The 12027-nt window shown below is 40.6% G+C and overlaps 1 protein-coding gene across 1 annotated transcript; it reads right to left on the reverse strand.

The window, feature by feature from the left end:
• Window positions 1-646: 646 nt before the first annotated feature.
• sec23b (SEC23 homolog B, coat complex II component) lies at window positions 647-11095 on the reverse strand. Its single transcript, XM_056372048.1, has 19 exons — window positions 10929-11095; window positions 8876-9103; window positions 8497-8554; window positions 8258-8344; window positions 7526-7762; window positions 7235-7317; window positions 6950-7094; window positions 5471-5629; window positions 5209-5324; window positions 4979-5102; window positions 4786-4866; window positions 4581-4670; window positions 4231-4337; window positions 3702-3855; window positions 3415-3492; window positions 3007-3168; window positions 2763-2849; window positions 2414-2635; window positions 647-1720 (listed from the first exon to the last, which is right to left on the reverse strand). The coding sequence occupies exons 2-19, from the start codon at window positions 9094-9096 to the stop codon at window positions 1631-1633; spliced, it is 2301 nt and encodes a 766-aa protein (XP_056228023.1). The 5' UTR covers window positions 9097-9103; window positions 10929-11095; the 3' UTR covers window positions 647-1630.
• Between the last annotated feature and the right edge of the window lie 932 nt (window positions 11096-12027).

Below are 12027 nucleotides of genomic sequence, written 5' to 3' on the forward strand. Positions count from 1 at the left end.
TTGTGAGGCCTAAGCTCTTGATAGACACAGACTTCATTTGTTTTTCAGCAGCAACTTCCGCATAAAGCTGCTAAGAGTAGAATTTGCCTCTAAACAGATAGCCCCAACGGATTAGTCTTCATAATCTGCCGTTCACTGATCCTCGAAATCATACTGTCTGGGTGCTCTGAAATCAGCTTACAGTGACAGTAGATGGTGTGTGAGTGGTTTTATGATTGGGATTGCGTGTCATGTGGGTTTTATGTACAGTAGTGACGATTGAGAAAAAGACAATTGTTTAGGGAGCGTGTCGCTTCCAATCTTCACAGAAGACATGTCACCTACTGTTGTAGCAACATGCTGTGTGCCATTCTCTCACACACACTGGCACGAAATCGTTAAAATCTGCAACACTAGACAATGAAAGCGAGGCCCATCCTTCTGCTGCACAGACGTGCTTGGTGGTTGAACTAAGCATCTCTGGTAACCTCTGACTTCCATGTGAAAATCCACTTTTTTTTTTTTTTTTTACACACCTCAGCAGAATGGACCTCTGTTGTATGTGTGCTTCAAAATTCAAATCAGTACAGTATACAGTGGCCTTAAAGAAAAAGGTCTTGCGAATGGGATGTGCATGTTAGTGCAAGGACAGACAACGCAGACAGAATATGTTTCCTGTTTTTTTTTTGTTTTTTTTTATGTATATGGACAGCATTAAGAATCCAGACAGGATCTAAATCACACAACTGTCTCTTTTATACAGTCGCACAGTATATTAAAGTTTGATTACAAAGACACTTGGGCAGTCATCAGGTGCAAAATACCAGATGGTGAACAAGACGGGATCAGTGGACTAAACTATAAACCGCCCTGTGAAGTTTAGGTTAAAAATAAATGTCAATGTTCGTCATCGAAATCAGTGTCAGTCTCAGTTCAGTTGATGTGATTGACTTCCATTCTTCAGAACATTAATCCTCATTATTCAGAGGGAATTTTCTTGGAAAACACTTAACTTATAATCCATGTAGGATTTTTTTTGTCAAACTGTGATTAACAAAGCATCAGTGTGAAGATCGATAAGCCCTGTGTGTGAACATTTCTCAACCAGCATTAGGAGGTCCACTATTATAATTTATTTACGAGAAAAAGTCTAGACATGTCATATTTAGCTATAGACAAAGCAAATACGTGTAAGCGTCCTATTAAACAGCACCTTCAACCAAGTCTGATGCAGTAGATACACATTTTAGGATAAACAAACAAAAAGAAAACAAATTAAATTATTAGTCTAATCAATCTGCAAGTCAGAGGTGATATCAAATACATAGTAGAAATAGAGATGATATTGCTTTCATGAGGACAGTCTGGTTCCAGAGTATTGGAGCCACTTCTTATAAATAACAGGTTAAAGAACACGAGTGGAAGTGACACTTGTTTTCTTATTAGGAATGTGATATTCTCTCCCTTTTTCTGCTCCTTTTACGTCATGGAAATGTCACATATGAAAGAGCACTGTATAAAAATCAAGCAAGCACATACAGTAGACTCTCTGGGTTTGGCTCCTTTACAAAAACAGGGGAAATGTTAATGGATCCCAATGTCAGAACAGGAATGTCATATCACTCCTTTCGTTGTGGTGAAATAGAGAAATCTATGCAGAGCTGGAAACTGCCAGTTTCTTCAAGTGGTCCATAAAGACCTGCAGGCTGACGTCATCAGTAAGGATCGGGGCTCCTGTCTCCTGTTCATGCAGTGGGACAAAAATAGTGAAGGTTGAGTGATTTACTCACTTTACAAACATATCTTTCCATGACATAACTCTAATCTGATGATCACTTTATTGAATCAAACACATTTAACACTAAGATTAGTTTATGCAAAACCTTGCTCTCTTGATAATCTCATTTTCAGACTGCCAGAGATGTATTTGCAGGTTATGGTTCAGCTCTTCCTTGACTTTAGATTAATGCTATTTTCAGCTTTCAATCTTTCCCATTTACAATCAGAGGTTAGCTAACCTCTGACCTGTGTTTGCCGACAGTTTGACTTTAAATCTTCTGAGTTGTCAGAGCAGATTGTTTTTCATCCAGGATTCAGACAATCCAGGGATTTTGAGGTTTTGATATGGATGAATGGATAGAGGAAATGAGACCTTCCTGAAACTGTTACACATTGTTTCTTACTTATATGTGGTTATTAGAGCTCTGTGGGAGGTTGTACATAACCTCAGCCCACTGAAGTGGTAAGACGAGCCAGACAATTGATAATCCACTAAATCTGATCATATTTAGATTTCTGGAGAAAATTTTATACCTTTACACATTTAAAAGCAACTTTACATTCAGTAAACTAAAAAAAAACCCAAATAATTAATTAATAATCTGACCACTAAAAGCAATCTACACAACAATAGTAAGCTGTAGCTGTACTGTACCTGTCCCCAGGCGTAGAGGTTGTTGTGGGTCTGTGATGGGTTGACCTTGGAGAGGAGGAAGCGAGCCTGTGAGCCTCCGTGCTCTGTGTCGATGTAGCGTGGCATGGGGAAGCGTGTCTGAAGGATCTCCTGGGCGTCATCCAAAGGAGCCTGCAGCAGCTGTTTGAAGTTCTCATACTCTGCCATCTCCTGGTAGCCTGCCTTTCGCCACTGGGCTATGGTCTGGAAATAAAGAGGAACATGTTAGTATTAAGAAATGACTGCTGTATCACCAAATGATTTGTTTAGCCCGATCTGCTGGTAATCTAAATGATTAGATGCATTATTAGTCAGGGGTCTGCTGTCTCACCTCTCCATGGTAGATGACCAGCTGGAAGAAGGTGTCCATCAGCAGGATTCGATCTGGCAGGATACTGCTGCTGTCCAGGAGCACAGGCTGTGAAAGGCAAATACATCCAGGACACAGTTCAGAAAAATTCAAGCACCAACATTAGCAAACATTTCATACAGAGACATTGTGGGGAAGTTTCGAAAAAAGGAAAGTTGGACTATTCCAACATTGATGATAGTGCTGTGGAGGGTGTGAGGCTGACCTCTGGTGGTCCATGGAAGGAATATGAGTAGAGGATGGGCTGGACCATGATCAGGGACTGGGTGAGGTCCTGCCTGACGAAGTGGTGCCTGTAATAGGACGACTCATCTGGGCTGTTGTTGAACACCTGCAGGAAGGGCGACCGCCGCAGGTGGAACATAAACTGCAGGAGAACGGGAAAGGAATAATAATTTTTTTTAAAGTCATTCAAATAAATAATCAGTTGTGTTCTCAAAAATGTGCCAAAACAAACAATCATAATACAAATCAATTAAAATTCGAAGCACTGTTATAATTACAATTTAAATCACATTTTAAATCAGACTGATAATGACTACAAAATAAAATTTTACTATTCAAATTTGTCTTTACAGATTCACATTCATGCATTTCCACTAGGATGTAATACCTGTGGGTACAGGGACAGAGACTCTGACAGTTTGAAGGATGAAGGATCATCTTTATTGAACTGGCCAAACTTTTGACACTGTAACCAAGAGAGGCAAAACATTGTTTAGACATTGAACATACCACAGAATAAACCTTAAATCATACAGCAATGACACAATACATGAACAATCCCAGAACAAAAATATTTAGACTGCAAAATCCTAACCAACTATGCAGACTATGAACTGTTCCTGTCACCACAAAGCACAAACAAGGGAGAAGCCTCTGTGTGGGAGTTTCACTCACCAGGCGGATGAGCTGCCTGTCGAGCCAACGCAGGACATCCGGTCCCTCCTCTGATTCGGCTCTGAAGACTCCCAGACGAGCCATGAGCACCGCAGCCGCTTCTTGGTCGAATGACGACTCGATGTGCTGAATCTGGGACTGCGCATCTGCCCAGCTTGGGTAGGGACAAAAAGAAAGAAAAGAAGACAGTGAGAGAGAGAGAGAGAGAGAGAGAGAGGGAGGAAAGCAGGAGAAGAGGAACCACAGAGGCGCAGGTGAGCATGGGTGTGGTGTGAATGACGCACATGCACACAGGCCTCTGAAGGCGTCATCCTAAAATGCGGGAATGTAAATATCCTTTCTAGTGAGGCTAATATTGATTCTAGCTGTCACTTTCTTGACTAAATGCCAGGCTCACTAGTAACTCCTGACAGCAAAAGGAACTAGCTTGTAGATTGTGCATGAAGAATATAATACAGTTTTAGGTATAGTCCTGCCTGTCATAAATCATTAGACAGTATCTATATAAACAGTAAAACCAGAGTCTTACTTCCTGGCTATGGTTGTGACCCGTATCCTCCTCTGTGTGTTGGAGTGCTGGTACTGGGTTACAAACTGGATCGCCCCTCGGCCTCCCTGTGGGACTGGTGCATTGTGCTAAACAGACAAACACACAGTGAAGAAAGTAAGACAGTAGTTGACAATCAGTCCTCTATTGCATGAGGTGAACCAGTGACCACACACAAGAAACCACACAAAAAGCCTTTGTTTGTACAGTTTTACTAAACAAAGGCTTCATCATAGCCTTGCAATTGTTTGATGTGATTAGCGACTGTACTTTCAACAGCACACAGTAATCCCGTCAACTCAAAAACTAAGGTTCAAGTCAGGGTCCTTTACCTGATTCACCACTTCAAAATACATGCCCAGAGTGGTTGAGGGGTTGAGACTGCACACTTTCCACTGGGTGGTGCCACCGATACCCATCTCCTACAAAAAGCAGAGAACATACCGTGATGAATGCCGGTAAAAAACAGCTCTCAGATTACCTATTGTGAGAATAAAGAATCTGAATCTCCCAGTTTTATCTGGGGCAGTGACCCACATTCTCTGAAACGCAGGAACCCTTGGAGTTGAGCGAAACACACGGTCCAATGGCCCCGCAAACCTTTAGCTCCCTTGATGTCTACACAAACAGAAAAAAGACAAGACATAAATTCAACTTCAACAACTTAACATTAAATGCTCAAATACAGCAAGTAATGTCAAGTTACTATGATGGTAAATTGCTTCTTTACCTTGACTTCCAAGACACCTCCAAAGGCCATGCGGAAGTCTCCATTGTAGTCTTTACTAAAGACTCTCTGGAAGGTTTGCTTGAACAGGGAGGTATTGAAGGAGTCTCCCATCACAATGTGGCCCCTGATAACAAAGCAAAACTAATTATTAGGATGCTAAACTATGCTCAAAAGAGACACACAATGTAATTCCACACCCTCAACCAATTAAACAATAAGGGCTGACGCACCCGGTGAGATTAGATAAGCACTTCATCTCCAGCAGTCCAGTCTGGTCCAGGGCACAGGCGTAGATGTCAATACTGTGGCCGTTTACAGCTGAACGGTTGGCCAAGGCTTCATAATACTGTGCAATACAAGAAACAGACAGAAGACAATTTAATGTCAGTGAGCATACCTTCAGTAAATGGTGTAAGAAAAGGATTCATAATAACAAAAGGAACATTTTTATAATTCATCTTGTATGAAAGGGACATGCACATAATTGTTCACCTTAGTGGCTTTCTTCAGGTGGCGAGCGTTGTCCTTCTGTATGTCATGCCAGGAGCGGATGGGGGTTTTCAGCTCATCGCCCACCACCATACCAGGGCCCTGGGTGGGGGGCCCTCCGATGAACAGCATCACACGAGCCCCTGTGTTTGGGAATGTACCCTGTGGGTGAGGAGAAGAAGAATTTGGTTTCAGTTAAGGATAAGTACCATTGTAACTGTTCTTACAATTTAACACTTTTTTACTCTAAGACACAAAGTAGTCAGTTTAAAGTGCCAACTTTGCACTTTAAACTGATTCCCCTGCTGCACATCTGCACTGCTCATAAACTGGTGCTTCCATGGGTAAAAATCATCCCTCAGTCAGTTTTGTCCTGTAGCACAATCCCTGTTTTTAGGCTGTGGATAATAAGCATGAATGGACAATTTACCTAGTTCTCAAATTTTGTTGTGAAGATACTTCATTGGCTTTATGAAATGAGAGAGGATCACATCTACAGATAATGCCTCAGTAATCCATAATAGAAACTTTTAAAGCTAAATAAAAAACTGAAATGAATTTGATAACACTGAGTATGGACATATTTAATTATAATACAGAAATGTTTTATTCAGTCATTTGAAATGATTTTTCATTCTAACAATGCTGTTTTTCACACTCAACTAGAAAAAGCCAAACCCAGCTTCAGTGAATGTATGTATAAAGTTTCAGAAAAGGGCGAACCTGACAGCCAACACTTCAACCAAGGTCCACAGTGCAAGAGTCCAAGACACAATGATACATTAGGAAAGAGGCCACAGAGTCACAAAGCTGTTAACTGAGCTTTAAATGTAATGTAACATTTGATAGCAAGTTCTATGTAAACACTGATTCATTTATAAAGTGTACTCATTCACAGAGAACGATTAAACAAATAAGCCTGCTGATAGTGGATCCCAACTCCTTTTTGCAGTCGTGGTTTGTATGTAATACACCCATTCATCAAGTCAAATGCATCTTGATTAATCTATTCTAATCAATTTTTTTTTTTTTCCAAATCAGGCCTAATTTCCTATCTGCTGAAGGAGAGTACCGCGGGGGAATGATCTGTTATATATCAGTTATATAACCACACAGATTAGCAGGAGAAGAAGAGAGGATAATGATGGTGGAGAGAAAAGACAGAAGGCAAACAGGGAACTAGCCTTTGAACTGACAAAACACATGTACTGTTCCTTTAGCAGATAATTATCTGTGTGTGTGTGTGTGTGTGTGTGTGTGTGTGTGTGTGTGTGTGTGTGTGTGTTCGAGAACAGTTACATATGGCATGATGATCTTAAGGAGGCTAAAGTTTAGAACACTGAAGCACCTCAATGTATGACTGCTATTTCCTTTGTGTGTGTGTTTATGACCAGGTTAACAGGTACAGCATATTCACAGTCCAGTATTATCTGTATTCACTTTATGTACAGTATCATTTATTTTTCTGTGTGGGCACTGTACCTCCAGCAGACCAACAGCAACAGACAGTGCCACACCAGTGGAGCGTAGTGGACGTTTGCCCTGAGGGACAGGCCACGGGTCTCTCTGAAGCTCACCAAGCAAGTCCGTCAGATTCATATCGACTCGGTGCACGGGCTGAAGGAACCTGGATATGAACGAACAAAAGAACAAACGAACACACACACACACACACACATACACACACACACACACACACACGTTAGACAAGAAAAACAAACAGCTACCATTAATAGACACATTAGAAGTGCTACTACTTCTCTATACCTGCAGGAGGCTGCAGAATCCTGAGGGGCCATTGGGCGACCTTGCTGTGCTGATGCTGCTGGTTTCATTAAACCCAGCATCTCCTGAAACACACATGAAGAAAAACACACATATTATTAAGTTGCACAGAGAGTTTTCACGACAGCTACAAATTTCAAAACCACACATTTCCTGGAAGAATACAGAAGGCAATCTCAAGATGACTTAGAGCCATTCAGAATTTGTGACCAGATACCCAACTTCTTTATTTTTCTCATTCATCTGATTCCTAATGCATTTGGCCCAACCCACCTGGATCTGTTTGGAGGACAGGTCCTTGGTGCCCCTGAACACGTAGCTCTTGGCAATCCCCTCACAGCTGAGCTCGTGAACCTGAACCATACGTCCGAATGTGATTAGACCCACCAGGGCGTTGGGTGGCAGCAGGCTCAGGGACATCTGCAGGGACTCCTTGAGAGCCTGAAGGTCCTCCTCTTCCAAACATGTGTCCACCACATAGAGGAAGATCAGAGGAGCTGAAGGTCCACGCTGTAAAGAAGCAGCACAGGAAGATTCAGACTGGTGAAATCATAAGCCTCATTTCCACACACTTACATCATATTCAGCCAGGACTGGTAATTGTTGATTCATAGTTTGATTCTTTTATTCTTGTTACACAAAGAAATGGAGAACAAAAGGCAGAATTCATGTTTGGTTTGTTGTTTGCTGAATGTACATTTCTAAAATATTTGCAAATGCAGAGACACTATATGATCATCAGCAGCTCATATTACTTTTGAAAACTTTATGCATTATTTATGAAGTTACACTTGTTAGCTACAATAGCCTACTGTATAATTTAACTTATCAAAACACACTCTGTCACTCACTGATTAAATCCAAGGCATAAAAATTAAAATTAAAATAAGAACTCTCTACCTTTAAGGTTACTGCTGGAAATTGTTAATATTCACCTTTGCACAGTAAATCTTCAGTACATGCACAGGTCTGAGGTCAGAGTGCACGTGTGTTTGTAGTATTTACCTGTACTATGTACTCAATAGTAGAAAACTGTGGCATGAGTTCAGCTGGCTGGTTCACTTCAGATATGCCTGCGTAAGAGGGAGGGAACTGCAGAGACAAAGAGAAAACCAGATTAACCACTGTGATAAAAGAATGTAGCTCCTCCACGTTAAGTTATTCAGGCTTATATAAGTTCAGACAACAATCAATAATAAACATAAGCACCAGGAGCAAATCTCGCTGTGAACATCAGTACTTACTGGGTTTCTCTGAAAGCAGAAGTTGCATGCCCATATTTTTGCTCTGAAGTCGACTTGACTGTAAAAACAAGGATCAAAATAATTAAGATTCACATCAAATTGGCAGGAATGTGCCTGTGACTGACACTGGCCTGCACCACCACACCCTGTATTCATAACACATCAGCATTTCCAAATGCACAGCTCAAGAACACAGCTGGAAAAGGACAGTTACACATAGATGGTTAAAAACAATTCCCAAGTAAAAGAAGAAAGCCCAATTATACTAGAGTCAAAATAAAGGCTGTTTTCTGTTGGTGCAGCTGAAAAATGCATTCAAACACATATAGCTCTATGTGTAAGCATGGCCATACCGGCATAGTTTTTCTGTTTGACTCACCATAGTGGATTAAGCACCGCCTTGCAGTTGGCCCGGCTGCACAGAACTGGTTCGTACTGGACGGGCGGCAGGTCAGGCCTCTCCTTGATGGGTGTGAAGAGGCAGGAGACGGGGACCACGAGCCTGGTGGCTTCCAGACGGCTGGAAGGCCAGAGGTTCCAGCTGAACCTCACCCCATCCCTGTCTTCGTTCTGTTGGATGAACTCTTGGTAGGTCGCCATCACCAAGCTTCAATGGAGAAAGAGCACCACAAGTGAGGTTGTTGGCCCGATGGAAGAAATAGGTGTACTGTCTTTGACACTTATAGTCTACACTAGTTCCTGCTTGCGTCTGTTTAACTTTCACCTCTCACACTGAACACCTGGTCTTTACACAGGTACTCCCTTCTCTCCTGTGCTAAAATAAGACATGGACGTTCGAAAGCATGACGCACTAATGTGTCATCGGGAAACCTGACCAGTGGGTTTTGATGAAAAGAACAGTGCAGAGGATTCACAGCGTTCTTCACGGGCTCCACCTTTGTTGGCAATTGTTAGTGATACATCAACAACACATTTAGGAAAGTATCACCAAGGATCCTGTTGTAGCAACTATACACTCTCCCTCTTTCTCTCCATTATCAGAGGACGCAGTACAACACTACTTATGACGAATTACAGGCAGAATTTAAGCGACAACAAAAACAAAAGTGTAAATCTCTTCTTGTCAGCTAGGTGTAAAATGCAGTGTAACCTACTATAGCCCAAACAACTGTGCACCAGGTGCACAACAACTAATAATTTTTATTGACCTACCAATTGTTTCTTCAGTTAACCAACTAATCTTTCAGTCAGTATATGAAAATGTGGTCATCATGAGGGATATTTCACAATTTCCTAGACTCCAAAGTGGTATCTTCAATTGATTTGTTCTGTCTGATAAGCAGTTCACAATCCAAAGATATTCAGTTTACTGCCACATAATAAAGAGATGGCTGAAAATTTCCACAGTTTAGAAGCTGGAACTAGGATATGTTGGGAATCAATTGGTGATGAATTTTCTGTGGAAAAAACGTGTTGATTTCAGCTCTAAAATGTTCAATATTGTGGATTTATTTCAAGTAAATATGACAGAAAGTAGACATTGTAGGTGACAGTTGCCTGGTTTGTGATAAGAGGAACTGAATCTATCAGTAGTTAAAAACCATTAAAGCCAAACAACTAACGCATATACTCAGAGCTGAAACAAATAGTGGGTGAAGTGATTAGTCCATCAACAGAAGAATAATAATCAGCAAATACTTTGATAATTGATTAATCAGTTACATAATTTTTCATCAAAAATAACAATTATTTCCGAGCAGTTCCAGCTTCTTCAGCAATGTTGTTTCTTCTCTCCCTCTTATGTCATAGTACACTGAACATCTTTCAGTTGTGTAGTATTGGTCGAACCAAACAAGCAACATTAAGACAACACCTTATAATTTTTCATGGAAAATAAAACACGATTACCTGCTGCACTATTTCTAGTGTTTTATGACGGAATGTGACCTTTGCCTGGCTATTTCCAATGAAGAAGGTGTGGTACTAATATTACTGTCGGTATTTAATGAAATAAATGAATTTTTCGCACTCTACGGAAACCTTGTGAATTTCTTTAGTCATAGCAAGGCTTCACTATTTAAAAAAATGTATACAGTAGAAAAAACCTGATAACCTACTACTCTACAACACCGGCTATAGGCCACGTATCATCATATATGCACCCTGGAGGTTGGTATCTGTCTTGAACAGCATTTCTGCTCTGAAATCTTCAAATATTAAGTTATATTTTTCACTGTGTGTACTCCCGCATTGAAAACGAAACCGATTCACAAAATGTGACTTTGTTAATCGTCGTTGTCAGTTGTCTCTACGCTGCTCTGTCACTCAAACCTCTTGATGCTAACGCTACGTTGTACAGCTACCGGTGGGTTAGCTAACGGAATGTAGCATTAACCCACTTCCTGTCCCTTCGTCAATGGAGTAGAAAGACGGTCGGCCTTCTTTCGAGAAAAATGAAGTTGAGTGCTTACCTTTTATGTCAGGTTCGCCTCAGTTTTACACAAGAGTACTTTGTATTCAAAAGAAGTTACAGCATTTGGAGGTAATAAGCCAACGGGTGTTCAGGGGCACAGAAAGACGACGGTGAGGGGATCGCTCCCTATCAGCCGGCTTCTGCACTTTACTAGAATGACGTGTTACTCTAAGTTCAATCGTCTCCTATTGGCTCTTCTCTCCATTGTGTCACTAGGGCGTGCTCTTCGTACGCAGAAGAAGAGGGTGACTATGGGAAATGACGTTTACGGGATTTGTAGTAGCAGTCACACTACTATGGTTTGATAACCCCTGATTAAATTGGTTTTGTACTTTTTTTTTTTTTTTACGTTACCGACAGTATAAAGAGGTCATTTATACCTGTTAATTGTGTGTCCTTTGACCATTGATGGACATCAAAGCGGGAAATATACATTTCCCATAGTTTACTTATGAAGCCTTAAAATTTTGAGCTACATTATCTGGATATTTGTACTCCACTACATTTTAGAGGGGAATATTTTACCCCTACTTTACAATCATTTGAAAGTTATTCTTAATAGTTATATATATAATTTGATATAGTTATATAAAAATGTCCACTATTTTATATAGTTATATAAAATAATGGACGTTATTGTAATTATGAATAATTAAGATTTTTGGGTGCTTCCCATAGTGTCTACTGGAGTAGCCTAGCCTATACGTCCTTATGGATGTTTGATCAAAAATTCAAGTATTTGGTTGTAATGTAATTAATCTCAATAATTAATAATCAAGCTTCAGATCAATTAAGTCTGCATATTCTGATTTAACATACAAAAGTTATGACGTAGTATACAGCCCATAACAGTAGGGTAGGCCTACTTAGTACTTTGTTACCCTTTTAACTACTTGTCAGCATTACCAATCTCTGCTTACTACTGTTCAGAGCAATAACCCCCCTAAGTAAAGACTGATAAGTAATCTATCTACGTCGCTCTATGTTTTATACAATTTTATATCTCAAGGTCACACAAACCCTGTTGCTCCCCTGCAGCATGAGTCCATATTGCTGGAGGGAAACTAGCACACTGCTGCTCGTGGTCATGCTGCGTT

The sequence above is a fragment of the Seriola aureovittata genome, chromosome 3, assembly GCF_021018895.1.
Source record: "Seriola aureovittata isolate HTS-2021-v1 ecotype China chromosome 3, ASM2101889v1, whole genome shotgun sequence".
Taxonomy (NCBI): domain Eukaryota; kingdom Metazoa; phylum Chordata; class Actinopteri; order Carangiformes; family Carangidae; genus Seriola; species Seriola aureovittata.